At 38.5% G+C, this 19,152-nt stretch overlaps 1 protein-coding gene and 1 long non-coding RNA gene across 3 annotated transcripts in view; one reads left to right on the top strand and one right to left on the bottom strand.

The window, feature by feature from the left end:
• The window catches only part of LOC120411784, a 97,847-nt gene extending 87,395 nt beyond the window's left edge, over nt 1-10,452 (bottom strand). For both annotated transcript variants that reach the window (XR_005604302.1, XR_005604303.1), the window contains exon 1: nt 7,489-10,452. This is a non-coding gene — a long non-coding RNA (uncharacterized LOC120411784). The remainder of the gene's footprint in view (nt 1-7,488) is intronic.
• A 174-nt stretch (nt 10,453-10,626) lies between these two features.
• Nucleotides 10,627-18,275, top strand: CENPW (centromere protein W). The gene is made up of 3 exons (XM_039569666.1): nt 10,627-10,790; nt 15,557-15,670; nt 17,326-18,275. The coding sequence occupies exons 1-3, from the start codon at nt 10,701-10,703 to the stop codon at nt 17,350-17,352; spliced, it is 231 nt and encodes a 76-aa protein (XP_039425600.1). The 5' UTR covers nt 10,627-10,700; the 3' UTR covers nt 17,353-18,275.
• Nucleotides 18,276-19,152: the final 877 nt, after the last annotated feature.

Raw genomic sequence — 19,152 nt, 5'->3', positions numbered from 1 at the left:
CTGGCCTATGAGGTCAAAAAGAAGAATTTTATTCTGAATGAACAATCAGATTCTGCTAGAGGAAACTGACTCCCAAAGAAAGAACAGACAAAAAAAAACCCAACAACTATTTCAAATTGTCCTCTGTGCTGGGAATCACACAGAAAAGGAGTAAGGCTTTGAACTATACATCCAGGTACTGATGTCTGTGGATCTTTACACAAACAGATGTATTTCAGAACCATATTTCAGGCTTGTATCTAAGGACAAATGAAGGTTTTTTCATCCACATATAGAATTCACAAGTGTAAGAACTGTGGCAGAAGGCAGTTGTTAAATTTATTTTGGAAGTAAAAATCAATTTACTTCTTTGTAAAAAAAAAACAATAGGCAAGTACAATCCTGGTAATTATTGAAATGAGTGAGAGTACTGAGTTCACAAAGGACCCAAATTGGATTAAACTGCTCAAAATAATATAATATTACAAAAAACATTTAAAGGGTATGCATTTATGAACATGTGTTTATATTGGGTCTGGCTGAGATGGAGTTCATTTTCCCATAACAGTCCTCACAGTGCTGTGCTTTGCATTGGTAGCTAGAAAGGGGCTGATAACACCCCAGGCTGTGGGTGGGCAAAATCCTGAGAGGGGACACAACTAGGGCAGCTGACACAAATGGTGGTGGTGGTGGTGGTATTTGTTCTTTACAATCTTTGCTCTCCTGCCATGTGTGCTGAAGCCCTGCTTCCTGGGAAGTCGCTGGGCATGGCTTGCTCATGGGAAGCACAGAATAAAAAGATTGGTGATTCTTCTCTTTGCTTTGTGCATGCACAAACTTCTGCTTTAGTAAACTGCCTTATCTCAACCTAGGAGTCATTTTCCAGGAAAATTTTCCAGTTATTTTCTCTCTCCTGTCCAGCTGGGAAGGGGGAATGATAGAGTAGCTTGGTGGGCACGTAGTGCACAGCCAGTGTCAACCTACTGCAGTCCTTTTTGGCACCTAATGTGAGGCATGAGCCCGTGACCCTGGGATTAAGGGCTCCATGCTCAGCCAAGGTTGAGCCAATTAGGAATGATAGTAATGGCTCTGTGATAACATCTTAAAGAAGAAACTAGAATTACTGTGCAGAAGTAATTGAGGCCAGAGAAGGAGCAGAGTGAGAATGTGTGAGAGGAACAGCTCTGCGGACACCAAGGTCAGTGGACAAGGAGGGGGAGGAGGTGCCCCAGGTGCTGAAGCTGTGCCCCTGCAGACCATGCACGACCATGGGGGTGCAGAAATCCATCTGCAGCCTGTGGAAGAGGCCTATACTGGAGCAGATGGGTGCCTGGGAGGAGGCTGTGAACATGTGAGAGGCTTGTGCTGGAGCAGGGTCCTGGCAGAGACCTGTAGAAAGATGTGCCCATGCTGGAGCAGCTTTCCTGGTTAGACTTGTGACCTTGTGGGGAATCCATATTGGAGCAGGCTGTGGTAAAGGACTGCACACCATGGAAAAGTGACCCCTGTTGCAGCAGTTTGTGGGGAACTGTTGCCCACGGGATGGACTCATGTTGGAGAAGTTTGCAGAGAACTGTCTCCGATGGGAGGGACCCCACGCTGCAGCAGGGTAAGGACTCTCTCCCTGAGCATGTGTGATGAACCAACCATAACCCCCATTTCCCATCTCCTTGTGCTGCTAGGTGAGGAAGTAGAGCTTGGGAAGGAGGGAGGGGTGGGGGGGAAGGTGTTTTAATATTTATTTTACTTCTCATTATCTTGCTCTGATTTTGTTAGTAATAAATTCAGTTACTATCTCTAATTCAAGCCTGTTTTGTCCATGACAGTATTCAGTGAGTGATCCTCTGTCCTTATCTCAACCTATGAACCCTTTGTTGTATTTCCTCTCCCCTGCCCATTTTTGGAGGGGAGTGACACAGTGGCTTTGGTGGGTACCTGGCATTCAGCCAGGGTCAACCCACTACAGTGTTCTATGGTTCAATTTTCTTTAATCTTCAGAGGCCTCTCAAAGGCCTCTAAATTTAATTTCAGACAAACTGGGAAACATTTACCTCACTAAAGAATGCTAAATAAAGCCTAAAGAGGGATGGTTAGGATCAGAATTACTCCTTGTCTCCAGCCACTTCATTCTGCACTGGTATTGTAAAGATGTTACCAATGCAACTGGAGAACTGAGCTATCTTTATAGCTGTTTCACTTGTAGCACTGCAGAACACTTGAGCATATCAGTGAGCACAGGGCTTCCATAGAAGGACTTGTACATTAGAAATTTCCCCATAAAAACTAGGCCATCTAGGCCCAGTTTCCCATATTCTTTACATGCTTGTTTTTTTTCCCCTCATTCTCCTGTCCTGGCTCTCTTCCAGGACACTTTGCAGACAAAAATAGGCCTACATGATCAGATAAAAGTGGGAAGAATGCTAGAGAACTGCAAACACATATTTCAAAAGAGCAAATATCTCTAGACCAGTTTGAGAAACATGCTGGAAAAAATTCTCCTGATGACAAGCACAAACATATTTTTATTCCCTCTACAAGGAAGAGCATTATTCAATATCAATGTATTACCATTAAAAAAAAAAAAAACCAAACTGAAAAAGCACACACCTGCCAAATCTTTAGGCAAAGAGCTGCTTCTGAACAGCAGTTTTATGCTTTTCTTTGTGTTGCTCTATGGCAGCACTGAATAGTTGGTTTGTACAGGAGCAAAGCACCATCAGTCAGGGTGGCAATGAGCAGCAGTTTTGAGGCTATTAACCTGCTCCCAGGGAACTGTTCCACAGTACAACTGGTAGCTGGTGCATCACCGGTTATGTTAAGGAGCCACAGCTCCTATCTGGGCAAACGTACTTGAAAAACATCACAGCAACCTTACTTACTGTGACAAACATCACTGTATACTGAAAAACAAAACTTAACCTTTGCCAATATTCAGGCAAAGAAGCCTAAATACAAAATGTAAAATACCCGGGGTAAAAATGAGAGACCTTAGAGCTGACTTCTGTTTCCCAAGTGTCAGCTCACATTACAGTATGTTCCTTCCAAAAAATCTTGCATTTGTGTTATGATTCACTCTGTGGCACTAGTTTTGTTGTATTTGTGCTGACGCAAGAGGTGTGGCTTTCAGCTTAAAATACATATTTTTATTAGCTTTGTGGGTAGTTAAGTTACCCAATGTAAGCTCAGGTAGGTAGCCTCAATGTGGCTAGAAAATCAGTATTGCACTCTGTTTACTAAACCAGTTCTACTGGCTATGGTGCTTCCACATACATGTATGTACTTCCTAACAACAGGCTTACACAGTCTTGTAGGGCAGGGGAAGAAAACTTGATATGGCTTCCCGTCCCCACAGTCACTATGGTTATTCTTGGGTTAAGGTTCTGATGCAGTTTCTTATAGCAGAGAGCAGCATCTTGCCTCTGTGCAAGGCTACAGCTGCTGTCTTTTCGTTTTATTAACCTGAAGTGTTACACCCTCGCTGTTTTCCTTTGTGTCAAGCATTGTTTGAAGAAAGTGTATTTGTTCTGTACAGAAAGAAAAAGATTGTATCAGCAGCTGTTTATTTAGAAAACTGTGGTCAACGTTACATTTATTTAAGTAATACTTATGGTGTTGTTTTACATTCAAAGAAGTATATACACTATCTTTCACTCTGTAAACTACCACTTCCATTTAATTGCATTTGGAACTGCAAATGTTATTATCCCCAGAAGGCAGAACGATCCTAAGCTATTGAAAGAATTTTTAGCTCAATGGATAATTAATATTTGAAGCTTCTTTCTAAACACTATATAGCAAGATATTAAAAAAAACCCCAAACCCAAAATTACATTCCTAAGAATAAAATTAGCAGTTAACTAGCCGAAAGGAAAAGGATTTAGTAATTCCTGTACTTCACCATACTCTCTGAAGAAGTACTTTTCCTTCCTTTATGCTACAGCAGCAGCATTTTAAAACTTTAATTTAGGTACCTTCAGAAAACTACTGATTCTCAATAAGATCTGGAATAGTTTCACAGGGGTTTATATTTTGCTGATGATTGCTGTTAAAAAAAGGTGCTTGCGAATTTTCAGAAAGCATGACAGATTCAAAGATTTCTGTGCACTCAAAAGAAATGCAAGCATTTCTTTAATGATGAAAACTGAAGAGTAATGCTGTAGTTCTCCAGAGGGAGAACTACAAATTGCTTATTTTTTACTAATACGAACCTAATGTTTTCAATCACTTTTCAAAGAAAAAAAATAAGTAGTTGAACTTTGCATCCCACTCTCAATAGCTTGTATTAGATCATTCATTTCTTAACATAATTTTGAAGACAAATGATTTCATGTCTGCGTACTAAAGAAAGTGGATCACTAAGGAACCATTGGCAGTAAACTGTTCGGCATAAATTATATTACTTCATTCTCAGGTGATTGTATATTCCTTTCGGCAGTTAATAAATAACTTCTGAAAATCTTCATGGAAAAACCACATTTTGATTACAGCCTATTTAAATTGTTTGCATTTTATCTGAAATGTTCTCTTTTTTAACTCCCTTATTGATTACAATGGTAAAAGAAATAAATACAAATTATTTCTTTTTCTCCTCCTGTTTTCTTGACAGCACAATACATGCCAACTTTGTGCACAAATGACAACTCCTATTGTAATACAGGTGTATTCCATGCACTCCGAAGTCAATCTTTAAATTCTTGCTTCACTTCAGCGGCCACTCTTCTTTTTTTTCTATCATGTTTGCACGTAACAATAATGTTATGGCTTGGCTTCTGCCACAAAAAGTGGGATTTAAATAATCAGCAATCAATTCACCTCATCTGAAACCTAACCTGTGTGTTGTTTCTCTTTGAATTTAGTTTGCTGAAGTCCATCATCAGGGGTACTGGGGCAAACCAGCCGGCAGGCAGGCATCCCACTGGTTATCACCTACCATTTATTAATTTAAAAAATATCATTAAGTGTGTTTGTTTTTTGACTTGATCAGTTTTCTAACTGGCTTTAACATTAACAAATATGCACATATATCCTTTTTTTTAGTACATTCATGGGGTATGGAGGCAGTACCAGCCAAGAAGTGGGCATCTTTCATTTGCAGTGGCCTAACAAGCACTTCCTGCTCAGCTTTAGGAGAGCTGAGGATTACTGACAATCTGAAACATCAGGAAGAGGTTTTTGCTTCAGGTGGGGATATCTCAAATTGTGATCACCCATTTTCCTCTGCACCCATAGCCAGAAAATTGGTGGAAAGTTGTATAGCTAAGCAGACCACTCTATAGCACATCAGTTTGTGTTTCAGAGCTGACATTACCCAAAGGAAATCAGTGAAGAGGTAGAAAAATGCTGTTGCATATCACACTTCTAGGGTTTCTTTCTGACTGAAGAAAAAGTCAACAGGGAAAAAAAACCATGCTCCCTGTGGCAGAAGAGGCTAAAAGATGTTACTACCCTTCATGTGAAGAACAAAGTGGAGAAAAATCATGCTCAGGCCTTCTTGTGGTCAACATCTCTGATCAGCTCTCCCTGATAATTAGAAAGTTGGCAGCTGAGTAATAAGTATCCATCTATTAACCTTAGTTTGAGTTCCTTATTGGTGGCCATTACTATTACATGTTATGCTAATTAGACCAGTTTTTAGTAAAGTAATATCCTGGGGAATATCATCGAATTTTGTGCTCTCCTTTCTTCTCTGTTTTAAACATATTTGCATAAAATATATATTTTTAAGGCAGACAACAGGCATTTTTCAGAATATTGTCTAGGTTTGCAAAAGTTTCCGAAAGAAGGGGTTTTTTTTGGCAAGTCTGGATTAGCTGATCAGAGCAGAGGTGCTGGAAGATCGTTTTGCTTTGTATGTAGTCATTGCAAGCATGACATCTGAAGAGAGTAACACTCTGTTCCTTCTGGAATTTGGGGGAGGAAATATGACTGGCATTAAATGGGTGTATTAGATCCAGGAACAAAATGCAAATAAAGTACAAATCTAAAAAAATAATGAGAAAATTTACATGAACACAGACAAAGTGGGTATGTGAAGTAATTATTTTTCGTGTAATTTATTCATCTTTATGGTTTTGATTGAAAACACCTAAAATAAACATTTTCCTCTTACATAATTTAATAAAGTAATGGGCATATACATCAACGTGATCCTGCATCAAATTACATCAAAAGCAGTGAAACTGATACACTTTTAGTTGACGGCATGTCAAGTGCACAAGGAATATCTGTGAAGGTAAGAGTGATTGCTGAGCTGTGATTTACATGCTTCAGTATGAATGACACTCATTTCATGAATGCAATCAAAGCAGTCACAACAGACAGATGGTGTCTGGCCTGTGGAAGTCAACCGACTTTAGACAGGTTCTTAGAACCTGATGTACAGAGAGCTGATACACAGAATGTCTTGAAAAATGAAACTGAAGCTTAAATTGTAAGCCTTAAAATCAGCAAATAGTTGGAATTTCAAATATAATTTATGATGTTTTGCCTTTCTTGTTTTTTACTGTTCTGGGCCTGAAACACAGATAGAAATAGAACTAAATAAATAAAGCAAAAGTAATGAATATAATTTATTCTAGAAAATTGTCTCCTTTCTTCATGAAAATAAAAGGTGAATGCTAAACACAGTTTTGACTAGTATTTATTACTGCAATTAAATGATTGTCATTACATCAATAGTGACAACCACAAGGCAAAAGTTTCTTGTTAAAATTGCCTTTTCCCCTTCTTTTTCAAGCAAGAGATTTTCTTAAGTTTCACAGAGGAGAGGAAAACATACAATTTGCTCCTTTGTATTATCTCTTTTCCTGTTTCTCTACAAAAGTATTCAAGCACACCTGACATCCAACAGAAAGAATATACAAATGTAACAGGAGAGTCAGTCTGTGTACCCCAATCACTATGATCAAGCCTATCAACCACATTATAGAAAAGTTTACATTTGCTGAATTGTTATGTTCTGTTTTAGAGATATCTTTTCATCACTGAAGAAAACATCAAAAGATTTTAGGCTTTGACATCCATATCCAGGATAAGTTTCAAAGTCTTTCATCAACCACTGAAACTGGATTAGCACCAGAAAGTATTTAACAGTCTCTACCTGACTAGAGAAGAAACCGAGAGACCTCTGGCTTAGCAAGAATTTATAAAATGTGATTATTAATTTCAAGATATCACACACTTTAAATTGAATTCTTCAGCCATTTCTGGGGGGAAGATTGACTTTAAAATTATGACTTGATGAAGAGCTGATGAAGAATTTGACTAAAGATAATGTCAAGATCCAGAAACAAAGTAATTAAACTAACAGTTAGGAAGTACAGAGGGGGAGAGCAAATTTAACAAGCTAGGATGTGCTTATAAAAGTTTCAGGACAGAAAGGACACATGGCTTTTAAATTTCATTTCCAAATATTACCCTTATGTCAACTTACAGTGCACTACAGGAGTGGATAGAATTAGTCTTTAAATTCATCTCTTTCCTTACAGAAACAGAGAACTAAATGTTTACCGGTTTGCAGTTCAGCAGTGATGGCCCCAAACTTGGCCTCTTTTTAGACACTGAAATGTATGGAAGTGTTTTCAAGAAACCCACATAATCTGGAAGCAAAAGGGACAAAATAATGTCACTGAAATTGCCTGTATTAAAAAAAAATAAATAAAAACAGAATTGAAAAGACTGTTTTCCTGAAGAAGTCAGACCTGGATGGTACTATTTTAATTGCTGAATTTTCCTTGCTCTAATCATCAGTCCCAGATGATGCCTTTAATTCTAAAACACAGTTCAGTATTGCTGGAAAACTGGGAAGATGCTGTGCTGCAGCTGAAGTTCACAGAATGAACTAATGTGTGTTTTAAAACTGCTACTGCTAAGAAGTAGAAAAATATGAAATTCTTGAAACGTTATTTGAAAACAAGGCAACTGCTTGTAGAAAATGGATTAAAAACTCCTGCAGCTTTTGAACAGGTAAAATATGAAAATCTGTCTATAAGGCACAGAATCGCCTTCTTTTAAAAAGCTGCATGAGCATGAAAAAATTAGCAATTTCAACTGTCAAATAATGAATTTAAAACACATTTTAGTTATTCTTTTAGCTATTTAAATATTTAATAATATTATAACTGAACATTATGGAGTCTATCAGAAAGAAAACAGTCGTTCAAAATCAAATATGAGGTTGCTGTTTTCTATGATTCACTGTAATCATTAATCCTCATTTAATACAGTGTTAATACAGACCAAACAATTGAAACCCTTGTGATTTTAAAAAAAATTATTTAGTTAACTTATAATTTTTGTCCATTGCAATGCATAATGTGCAAAAGTACAATTTTTTCTTTTTCTACAATATTTGTGTATTAAAATTAAGATACTAAAATCATTTTTACAGAAATATTTATTGATAAATAGCCTAAAATAAAATTTCAAGGAGAAATCTGAAATACTGAATTTCATGTTTGTTCAGTAAATCAGAACCCATAATTTATTATTTCTACATTTGACCTGTTATCAATTGCTTGAAGTAACTATTGTCATAATTTTTTCAAAACCTAAGAAGTAAGGAAATATGGTAAATATGCAGATTTGAGTCAGCATTTTAAATTACTACTTTCTGTGGCTAAAAACAACAACAAAACTCCCCTAGTCCACTATAAATATCTATAGAAATATAAATCAGAACCAATAAACTCTAACAGTATTACACTTAATAGTAGATTTCATTATTCAGTCATTGTCTACATAGCAAGCACATGACTAAAAGGTATAGTTACTCGTCTTGAGTCTCTGTATCTGTCATCTTATACAGGTCACCGCACAGTTTCAAATTTGTGTGGTATATTTTAATAGTTTTAGACCTACAGTTAGAGGCACCTTTGCAATTCTTACAGTTTGTAAAATGTTTGCCCATACCAGTTTCCCACCAACAGTGCAAGATACTAAGGCCCAGTTCTCAGCTCACATAAGGTCCAGTGGAACTACTGATCTATCCCAGCTGCAGATTTGAATCTGTTGACATGCTGAGTTATTGTTGATCCCGATGCAAGTTTCTGTGTGTATATTACGAGCACTACAGTATATGACCCTATGTAGCTCCTCAGTCAGAGCCGTTCGGTTAGCCGAAAAAACCCCAATGTTTACTCGTGGCAGTGCTGCTGAGCCATTAACTGTGATTATTATTAAACTGAACAAAAACGTTCTGCGTGGTAGTGTGCTTACTCCTTCACAGAAAAAAAATGTTAAGACCCTGACTTTAAGATCAACATTGCTGTTGACGATTAATGCCAAGTGACAGTCAAAACTGAAAGAACAAAGCATCATTTTCAAATATCTGACGGAGTATGAAGAACTGGCAAATCTTAAATTCTCTCCTGCTGTCAGATATCATAGTTCTATCTGGACTACATTTTGTGCATATTGTAAAATTAACTAAAATACTAAATCATACAGACTTAAGAACATACTTCAATAAAACTGATTCATATCTGGGTGCTGATACTTTTGAACATATTAAGACAATATCTTGCCGACATTTAAATTTGCAAGTGTCCCATAGGCAAAAAAAACCCAAAAAAGCTAACAAATATGCTGAAAAACCCCATACCTCAGTATGAAATCCTGACCCCTTCTCCAACTAAGTACACACCGTCCAAATACACTGAGAATGCCAAGCTACAGGGGCCCCTCTGCGGGGAAACCTGTATTTCAGTCAGCAGCATCTGTCAGCTAAAGAAGTGCAGGGACAGATGCAGGAGGAAGGATGACACGTGAAGTGGTGGCCGATTTCAGAACCAGTGTGTGTTTCTGCGTACAAGTTAGTCAATGCCATACGTGTACTAAAGCAGGATTTTGTCCCGATTTACGCGCAAAACGCAACTATCACTCTAGGCTCATTTCAGTGCAACATTATGGTGCTAATTAGGCTCCTGGTCCTGCAGTCCTGCCCCATCTCCCAGCAGGGTCACACTGTCAAAGGGGCACAAGCGTGCTGTACAACTCCCCCGGCTTCTGCGGCAAGGAGTAACACCACGCTCGGCCGACAACCGCCACCTTAAACCCCCCAGCCGAGGCTCGCCTGGGCCGCGCCTGCCGCTGCCTCTCACCGGCGCCGCGCTCCGGGAAACCCCCGCGTGTGGCAGCGGCCTCGCCCGAGGGCTCGGGAGCGGCGGTCGGGGAACCGCCTGCTCCAGTTCCCGTCCTTTTCGCTAAAAAGGCCTGGGGGGAGGCTTGGGTGACTCGCTACAGCCAGGTCCAAAGCCAGCTGTCGGTTCGCTCGCAAGGGAAGCGGACCGACACGGACGGGCTCGCGAAGGGAACGGCCGTGGCGGTGTCCACCGGGACCCGCCCGTCCCTCGAGCACCTGCTCGGGAAGCGCCTTTCCCCGCTCGTGCGCCACATCGGCGGCGGGGCCGCGCTCGGCGGGGCCGGCGGGACGCTCTCCCCGCAGCCTCTCGGCAGCCCAGGCCGCGCAGCCGCAGCTCCTCGGCGCGGCTCCCCGGGAAGCGCCGGCTGCTCCCGCCGCGCGGCGGGGAGGGGCGCGAGGGGCGGGGCGCGGGGGGCGGGGCGCGGGGGCGGTGCCGCGCGCGGCCGTTGGGAAGTTGCGTCACGGCGGGCGCGCGCGGCTGCGCGAGGGCGGTGGATTCGAACGGCGCAGGGAGCGGAGGGCGGCGCGGCGGGAGCGCGGGAGGAGGGGGAGGAAGGAGAGGAAGGAAAGCAGGAGGAGGATGAAGCGCACGGCGCCCCGCAGCACTTTGCGGAAAATAATAAAGAAGCACAAGCCGCAGTTACGCCTGGCGGCGAACGCCGACCTGCTGGTGAGGAAGGAGAGGGGTGGGGGAGAGGCGAGGCTGCGGCTGCCCCGGCGAGTCCGGGCGCGCTCCTGCTTTTGTCCATGGCGGCAGCTGCGCTGGTGCCCCGGGGGCAGCCAGCCCCAAACAGGGACGCTTACTCCCTAAATGTTCTGAACTGTGCGCACTGGAGCACTTTGGCTGTGACGGGATGTCAAAGTTACTGCTAATGGTGCTTCTCCAGGGACCCCCCAGGCAGAGGGGAGGCAAAGCTTGGGGAGACATAGACGATTGGTCTGTCTAAGAAAATACGGCGAAGTAGAGATTGTCGCGCTCCGCTTCGCTGGTGTAGGTATTGTAGGTCCTTGGCAGTGCTCTTGGGGATTCAGGGATGGCTTGATGCATGGCTCTTGCGTCACTCCATGTACACACTGATGTTCGAAAAGTTTGGTGTAGACACACCGAGAAATAGCAGTTTGGATTATGTGTCTGCTGGATGCAGATGTTTGTTGTTTGTGTAGATCAGTTCGGTGTACAGGTAGACAGCTGAGCTGTGATCAATGAGTTTCTAAGCTGCTATGGCATCTTGAATGCTCATAGGTTTTTAGAAGGCCATCTAAGTAGTCTCTGCCCCAAACTGTGGGATGACAAGACTTGTTAGTAATTCAATAAGGTGTTGGGGTCCTGATCATAGTTTAAAAACTCCTGCCGAAAAGGTGGGGATAAAAGAGCCAAGTTTGCAAAAACTGAGGCCAGCAAAGCTGAATTGCTTCTCACCCGCTCTAAGGGATTTGCTGCACAGGTAGGGTTTGTCTCACCAAGAAACTATTTGACTACAACAAGGAAACCTGACCTCCGGAGAGCTTGTGGTAGTTGCTGTATTGAAAAAAAAAGTGCATAAAAAAAGATGCTCTTTGAAGTAATGTCCTCCTGTTTACAAATGCATGTGGCTCTCAGAGCATTAAAGCATTAACACATGCTCTATACTAGTACGGTCCCTGACTTGAATTGTAAGTCCATGTTTCGTATGTGTATAAAAGTTGTGTCTTGCAGCATCTTGAAGATTGGCGTCTGCATATATGAAGCTAAATGTGAACGTAAAATATTAAAATAAGAAATATGAGATTAAAATGAATGAATATGGTAATTACATGAGAGTATTTAGATTTGAATGTAAACATTAAATATTTTTCTAATGGACCTAATAAAAATATGATCTCTTCCCAATGTTTTTGCTACCTTTGGATTTTTTTTATGGACTAAAGACCTGGCCCCTTGCTACTCATGCTCAGACCTACTCAAAGCTTACTCAGTGGAATGCAGTAGTCAACTAAACAAACTCACACAATCACACATTTTTTTTTTTTAATCCTTGGTAACAGTTGGTCTGTGTTTCCAGGGTAATGAAAATTTGGCTTCAAAGTAGTGTGGCTGTCTGAAAAGGGGTAAGTGAGACATCCCTCCAAATCTTGGCCTTTGGCTCCCATCTCCTCCTGGTCCTGGCACTAAAGTTCTCTCAGCTGCCAAGACAGTTAGTGAATTGAATTGACTGAAACTTATAAACAACAACAGTCAGGTGTAGTTTAAAATATGGCTATGCAAATGTTCATTGCAACACAAAGGATGGGATCAGAATAAATTTTAATAATGTGATAGAAACTTAGATTATCTCTTCTGCTGATGTCAAATTACACAGCCTTTTATGTTACAAGGCTTGGTTTTTTTATTTTACCTTTAAACAGGAATGTCCAGGTGTGGTTGTTGTCCATGGTGTTCTTCAACTAGGCACATGTCTAACACCTCTTTAGATTTTTATTTTTGTGGCTAAATAATCAATACAGCTGAAATTATGCCTCTTTTAGGAAAAAAAAAAAAAGGATTGGTGAGTTTATTGTATAGTAAGACAAGTAACAAATTTTGAGAGTATGTTTTCTAGTACCTTTCTATTCTATGCAAACCCTGTAAGAGTGATTAGATTGCATAGGTCAGAAATTTATGTAGTAGCTGTCTTAATAAGATGGAGCCATACACATTTCAAGCAGAGAGCTTATGTCTTCTCAAGGGAAGTATGAGAAAAGTGCTAGTTCAGTTTCTGGGCTATCTTCCAGAATGATCCATGCTTTATGTTTGAATATACTGCAGTATGTGCCCATTCCAGTAAGGTGGTCTGCCTGCCTTTGGAGAAAATCAGATTGCTTTCTTTTTTCCCTGATCTTCAGTGATTATTTTTACTCGATAAACCAATGTCTTCTTACATGATAGTAACTTACAAGTTTGAAAGCCATAAGAATTCAGATAATTTTGTTAAATACTTAAATGAGGTTTCTTCTTCACTTTTGATCAAGTCTCTTCTTGAAATCTGAAGCTTTGTCAGAACCTGTTTCCTAAGTGTTAACATCTATCTCTTTGCATAGTGTAGCTATCAAATTTCGTCAGCCTTTCTCAGGAAGCTGTTTTTGGTTTTTTGAAGGAGTACGATAATATCTTTGGGTGAAGAGATGCAAATAGTGTTTCAGGTGTTTTCAAGGCTCTTTTCGAAAATAAGAGGTAAAGATTTTAGTACTGAGGCTCAGATATTCCCTCAATGGTCAGAGAAGAAAATATGCAAGCTTTGTTCTAGCTTGTAATTATAGAAGAAAAGCAGGATCTCGGCTGCTTCTTTTATGTTAGAAGGGTATGTGTGTGTTTCCATTGCAGGAAAAGCTTAAAGTACTGCAGTGAATGGCCTGTTTTAAATATGGTTATCACCATAGAATGATTAATAAGTGTATGTTGAAGGTGAAATACCAGTCTAAAGAATTGTTTTTAAGTTATGGCAGTAAAACAAAATTATCGCGGTTGTTCCTGCTATTCCTTAGTTCTTTGGAACAGGTGTGTGGAAATTGCTGTGTAAAGAGTATTAGGAATTTTTTACATATGTTCTTAAAATTTTGCAGCCTCTTTTCTGGAACGTAAACATTTTGTTTTGTTAGGTGAGTTTCATGAGTCGTTAGTTCAAAACTTTTTAAATTTTATGCAAAGGACAATAAGTTAATATGTAGTAAAGCAATGTCTTTAAACAAATACGGTATTGCTTAGCTACTTGTCAGTAACTGTCCTATTCATGGTATTCAGTCGTTCTGCCTTTTGCCAGCCTTTCTCAATTGCCTTGAATCACCTGGAATATTTATTAACCTGTGTGCTCTGTTGTGGAATGTTCCAATTTTAGTTATGTGACTGTTTAAATCTATTGGAGTACAGGGGAAGCTTTTCCACATGCAGCAATTCATTTTGAAACTAGGAATATAAAGGTACAGTGATTCTGAGAGAAGATGCAGTTTTTAAAGGCAATTTTAAAATTAACACTTTTGTCTTTAGGTATCTCAGAAGAAGGAAATGCAAGTATAGAAGCTTTTCTTCCACCTCTCACTTCTCTTCCAGGTTGTTTCCAGAAATCTAATCTCCATGTTGATAAGTTTAATAATGAGAGTTCTAATGTTGAATATTATTTTAGTGCCACTGCTTGATTCTCTTGGAGTTGATTTCTGTGTGAGTAACTAAAGACTGGTTCTAAAGCGGCTTTTATATTTTGTGAAATAAATCTGCAAGAACATCTGCTTTTTGTGTAGTAGATGCTTCCAAATGATGTCAAATATTATGTAAATTTATCTATTGCACTCTGGCTTCATTTAGTTCAGGATATTTAAAAAAACCACCTAAATTGCTTGTCATATGAACAGAGTTTCATGTAACAGGTTTCTTATGCTGCAAACCCGCTGCCAAAGTATTTCCTGTAAACTCTTAATTTGTAATTTTCCATGTTATATTTTTCCAGGCTTTGCAGATAAGGTATGGCAGAATAAATACGTCACCTTATTCATACAAGTAAAATTTTAATATACTTCAGTAATATTTTTCTGAGCTCTTGATTGAAAAAGTATTTTTGTATACTTTACATAGCAGAGGTAATGTTGTTGGAAAATTTAGTTTACAAAAGGTGCAATTATCAATTTTTCTGGTTGGACTTTTAAAATAGTTCACATAATGTCTGTATAATGCTAGAGGTTTGTATTATAGGTCCCTGATTAATTACTACACAGAGGTGCTATTAGCTGGCAGTTTTAGTCCAAGCTGGAGCAGTTCCTTCCTTACCTGCTGCAATTTTTTCCTGCCTCTGTATTAGCAGAACAGCATTCCGTATGGAACAGAATACTGCCCAACCAGTTCTTTTAATGTAAAAAGGCTAAGTGATGAGCTGGGAAAAATTGGATGGAACCTTCTGACACTGGAGAACTCCACGTTCTGGAGAAATTAATGTCAATGTCCCTTTACACTGGAAAGGGGCTGAAGTCCTTGAACTTGTCTGTAGTCCATTTGGCAATTAGGCAGGGATGAATTTGCTGTTCATAAAAGTCTGGCTGTTGTAGTTACTGAAAACTGGCTATATTCACTTGTAAGCAAAAAGACTCCTAATTCTCTGATATTTATATTTACATTTTATTATTAAAAACTGCTAATAAAAATCAGATTGATTCCTCTCAGATCAGTTGTGGTTTGTGTGATCATTTCTAAAACACTTCTATGATTTAAGTATACTAAATTTAAACTCTATTTACAAGAATCTTGTAGGAAGGGAATGTCTTGGAAATTTACTGAGACTTGAACCAAGTGACACATATTTTTTTCTGAGAACACCTTTAAGGAATTTGGAAGCAGTCTAATGCAGATTCTCTGTTGCAAACAATGAACCTCTAAAAAACCAAACTCTGTTTAAACAGTTTGAATAATTTTTTTTTTTCTTCTTCATTTTAAAGGTTCATTTGAACTTCTTAGTTTTTCTCCACCGGCTAGCAGAAGAAGCCAGGACAAATGCTTTTGAGAATAAAAGTAAAATAATTAAACCCGAGCACACCATATCTGCAGCAAAGGTATTAAAACACTTTTCATATTTTTCTTTTTTGTATAATGTAAAATGTATTATGACAGCATATACAAAAAAATTCTGTGCTAAAGTTGATTTTTGATTTGTAATCCAAATTGTATTCTTTAGTTCATCATTGGCAAAATTCACTGTTACCAAGACAACTAATTAACTCTCCTTGCCCTATTAAATATAACCCAATTTTTCTTGATTATTCCCTGTTTAAAGTCATAATTTCAATATATGGGTGAGTCTACAAAATGGTCTACTAGCAAGGCTTCATGGCTTGAAAGGCAGTGCAGAGTTGGAGGATCTTTATTTCAGCTGACACTACATTGAGGAAGCAAGCTGTCTTAACTTCAGTGATACAAGTGAAGCTTTATGGAGCAAGTGAGAAATACTTCAGAGAGATTCAAATATCTTTCTGACACCTTCAGTTCTTACCTGCTCAGTCTGAAATAAGTTTGTAGTGGATTCTTGCAGCACTGTGTGGGTACTTCTTGAACGAACAGATACTTTTGTGTGATGTATTTGGCAAGGAAAGAACTGAGGGAGAATTAGACTGTGGATTGTTATACGGGTAGTTCAGCATAACAAAAATTGCTGTGTTCCTTCTGTGAAGAAGGAATTTGCTGCATTGCAGAGCACGGTGAGTTTTGTGCACATGCAAAAGAAGGGAAAGAGGAAGGTGTTATGCAGCTTTGTCTGCATAGAAAGAATTAGTGTCAAAATATGACTGAAATCCTTTTGTATTCTGTAGCTCATTTCACTCCCTAGGATATGTCTGCTTTACCTTGGTGTCCTGAAGGAATTCAGTCTCTTTAATTTATCACTTTAACCGCCTTCTCCTGCTGAGCAAATTGGGAGGACAAAACTTGGTGTTACCTGATATTTTGGTCCTGTGGCTTCTGTTTATCTTCACTATTTTTTTTTCCTTCTGCTGAAAGGTTTAGTTTGAATCTTTTCTATTACTATAGTAACAGAAACATATACAGGATATATAGGGTAGCCAAGTGAATGTTGCAGTTGGAGTTGTACACATAGTTTATTTTTAACTGCAATCTTAACACTATTTGAACATTTTTGTGCTCCATTTATTTTTTTAAAGATGAGAAGAAAGGAAAAACTGCCTGTATTTTAATAATTTTAACACTTAAACAGTCCCACTTGGGCTTTGAAGTTTATTTTTCCATTTAAATTCCCAACCAAAAAATGTCCTTCCAAAGGTCTGTGCACTCTTGATATAGAAAGAAATCAGACATTGCAAACAAAAATTGAGCGTAATAGCTGTATTATTGCAAGCCTTATTTTATCTTTTGTCTAGGCCCAACAGGGTAAGAACTTCAAGGAATCTACTGATGGCTCAACAGCACTATTGCCATTTCTCAGCATTAATTTTCAAAATAAGTCTTCTATTTTACAGAATTCTTGCTTATGAGTGTTCTTGCTTAAAAAAAAAAACAAACCAAAAACCTGAAATGTGAAATCTTTCTGTATGCTTTTGTTTTATTTCTAGTATTTTCCCTAGAATATTACCCTTGGCAACTCAGCTCTTGGAAACATATTGGCCAGGTGAACCTTTGGTCTGAGCAGCATAGTTTTGAATCTCTTCCTGCTGCCTGAATTGTATTGATAAATATACTTTTTTTTCTTTCTTTGCAGGTTATTTTAAAGAAAAGCAGAGGCTAGAAAACAGACCACTGGAACTTGAAAGCACATTTTTCAATGTTTTCTAACTTGAGTTATACTGTGAGCCAGCTTTAGCACTTGTGGAATGATGTAGTTTTGTTGACATCTATCTCCTGACTGACTATCTTTACGTTTCTTAAAAAAAAAAAAAAAATTAAAAATCTTAGAATGTATATTTTCATACACTTCATGAATAATTTAAAAATGTCTGTCTGTTGTCACTTAAGACTTTTGATGTACCTTTTTTCATAATGATGGAGGAATGCTTGTACCATAGATACTCTTTGGGCACAATGTGGCATTTATTATTAAAAGTGTGAAACTTCTTAAGGGGTAGTTAAAAAAAAAAAAAAAACCACCACAGGTTTCACTAAATCCAGTATAGATTGTGCAGTTCGGAGCAGATATACTAGCTAAACAAAATTATGGCTTTCAAAACAATCACTGTAGAAACAAGTGTATTAAATACCTTGTCTACAGTTTATTTATGTCTTGATAATTTTAAAATTACTTTGAAAAGTAGGTTAAAACTTGTGTTCTGGGGAAAGAATACATAGTTGTTATTTTGAATCATGGTCTGAACTGTTAAGCTGACCTGTTTGATGTGGTGTATGAGACAACTTGGTGGTCTGTAATTCAGTTGGTGTGGACAGATGCACAGTTTATGGAAAAGAAAAGATCTGGCACAGCTGATGTTTTCAAAGTCAGATCTTATAAAAATAACAAAGATAAGTTGCCCTGAGTGTCGAGCTATTTCCTTCCCCCTTCTGAGTGTCATGCTAACTTGTCAGAAGTCTGGAAATGTACATTATATAAAAATGTCTTCTTAAATTAAGATAATATTCTGTTCCTATTCTGATATTTGTAGTCATTTATGGAATACTTTGCTTAATAAATATTAATAAAGGTATAGATAAACCTCACAGTTCGAGCTGATAGCACAGTTTTGTGGAATATATGGTAGCTGATCCTTGATATGCACAGTGAGCTATTCTTAAAGAATCTTTAAAAGCATGATGTATTGAGTAGTCTAATTTTGTTTGACACCTTACCAAGTATATTCTAGAAACTCAGCAAAAAAATTGCATTTCAGAAATATTTTTGTAGTCTAAAGAAACTGTAGCAATGCTAGTACTTTTAATTTCATATCATGTCCGTGTACTTTTTGAAATGCTGTATAACCTTTGAAAAGTCATCCTCTTCCAGTATGCAGAAAGGAAGGAAGGGTTGCTCTCCTGCTTTACTTGGCTCACAGAGCTTAGTGCATTCGGCTTCTTGTAAAGGTTGACTAGATTCTTTATTCTGCATTTTCTTCTCTTTCTCCCTTGGAATCCACAAAGAAGGCCAAGAACATACACATATAGAGGATATTTGGACTTAATAATATGAAGTACATTCTCAGGAATAAGGAAGATCTGACTAGGTGTTTATATTTTTATTTGTAGTTACTGTCTTTAATTTAACATTTTTCTTTCAACACTAGATTTTCCTTAGTTAGAAATGTTTTTACTTAATTTTCCCTGAAATATTTGCTTACAGTCTTGTATAACCACACACCTTTCCTCATTGTACAATTATAGCTTCTTTTGGAACTTGTTTTGATGTCCACTTTACCTTTTTTGATTTTTCTAGGATTAAGATCCGCTCTGATCTTAGTGGAATATTCTCATTCTCATGTAGTAGATTGATTGATGATCAGCTTCTGTTGGGGGAGGCAAGGAAGGGTTAAAACCAACCACCAGTGTACTTTTAAAATATTTTGTTCAGTGGTTTTGGCCTGTATTCATGGTTAAGAAGCTG

The sequence above is a fragment of the Corvus cornix genome, chromosome 3 (assembly GCF_000738735.6).
Source record: "Corvus cornix cornix isolate S_Up_H32 chromosome 3, ASM73873v5, whole genome shotgun sequence".
Classification (NCBI taxonomy): domain Eukaryota; kingdom Metazoa; phylum Chordata; class Aves; order Passeriformes; family Corvidae; genus Corvus; species Corvus cornix.
This window is presented reverse-complemented; position numbering and strand designations above follow the sequence as displayed.

Bases quoted from the DNA above. Each gene is read 5' to 3' on its own strand.
- CENPW (XM_039569666.1), top strand. From the start codon at position 10,701: ATGAAGCGCACGGCGCCCCGCAGCACTTTGCGGAAAATAATAAAGAAG. The intron at 10,791-15,556 runs GTGAGGAAGGAG...TTCATTTTAAAG, and splicing joins CGGCGAACGCCGACCTGCTG to GTTCATTTGAACTTCTTAGT. The intron at 15,671-17,325 runs GTATTAAAACAC...CTTTCTTTGCAG, and splicing joins ACACCATATCTGCAGCAAAG to GTTATTTTAAAGAAAAGCAG.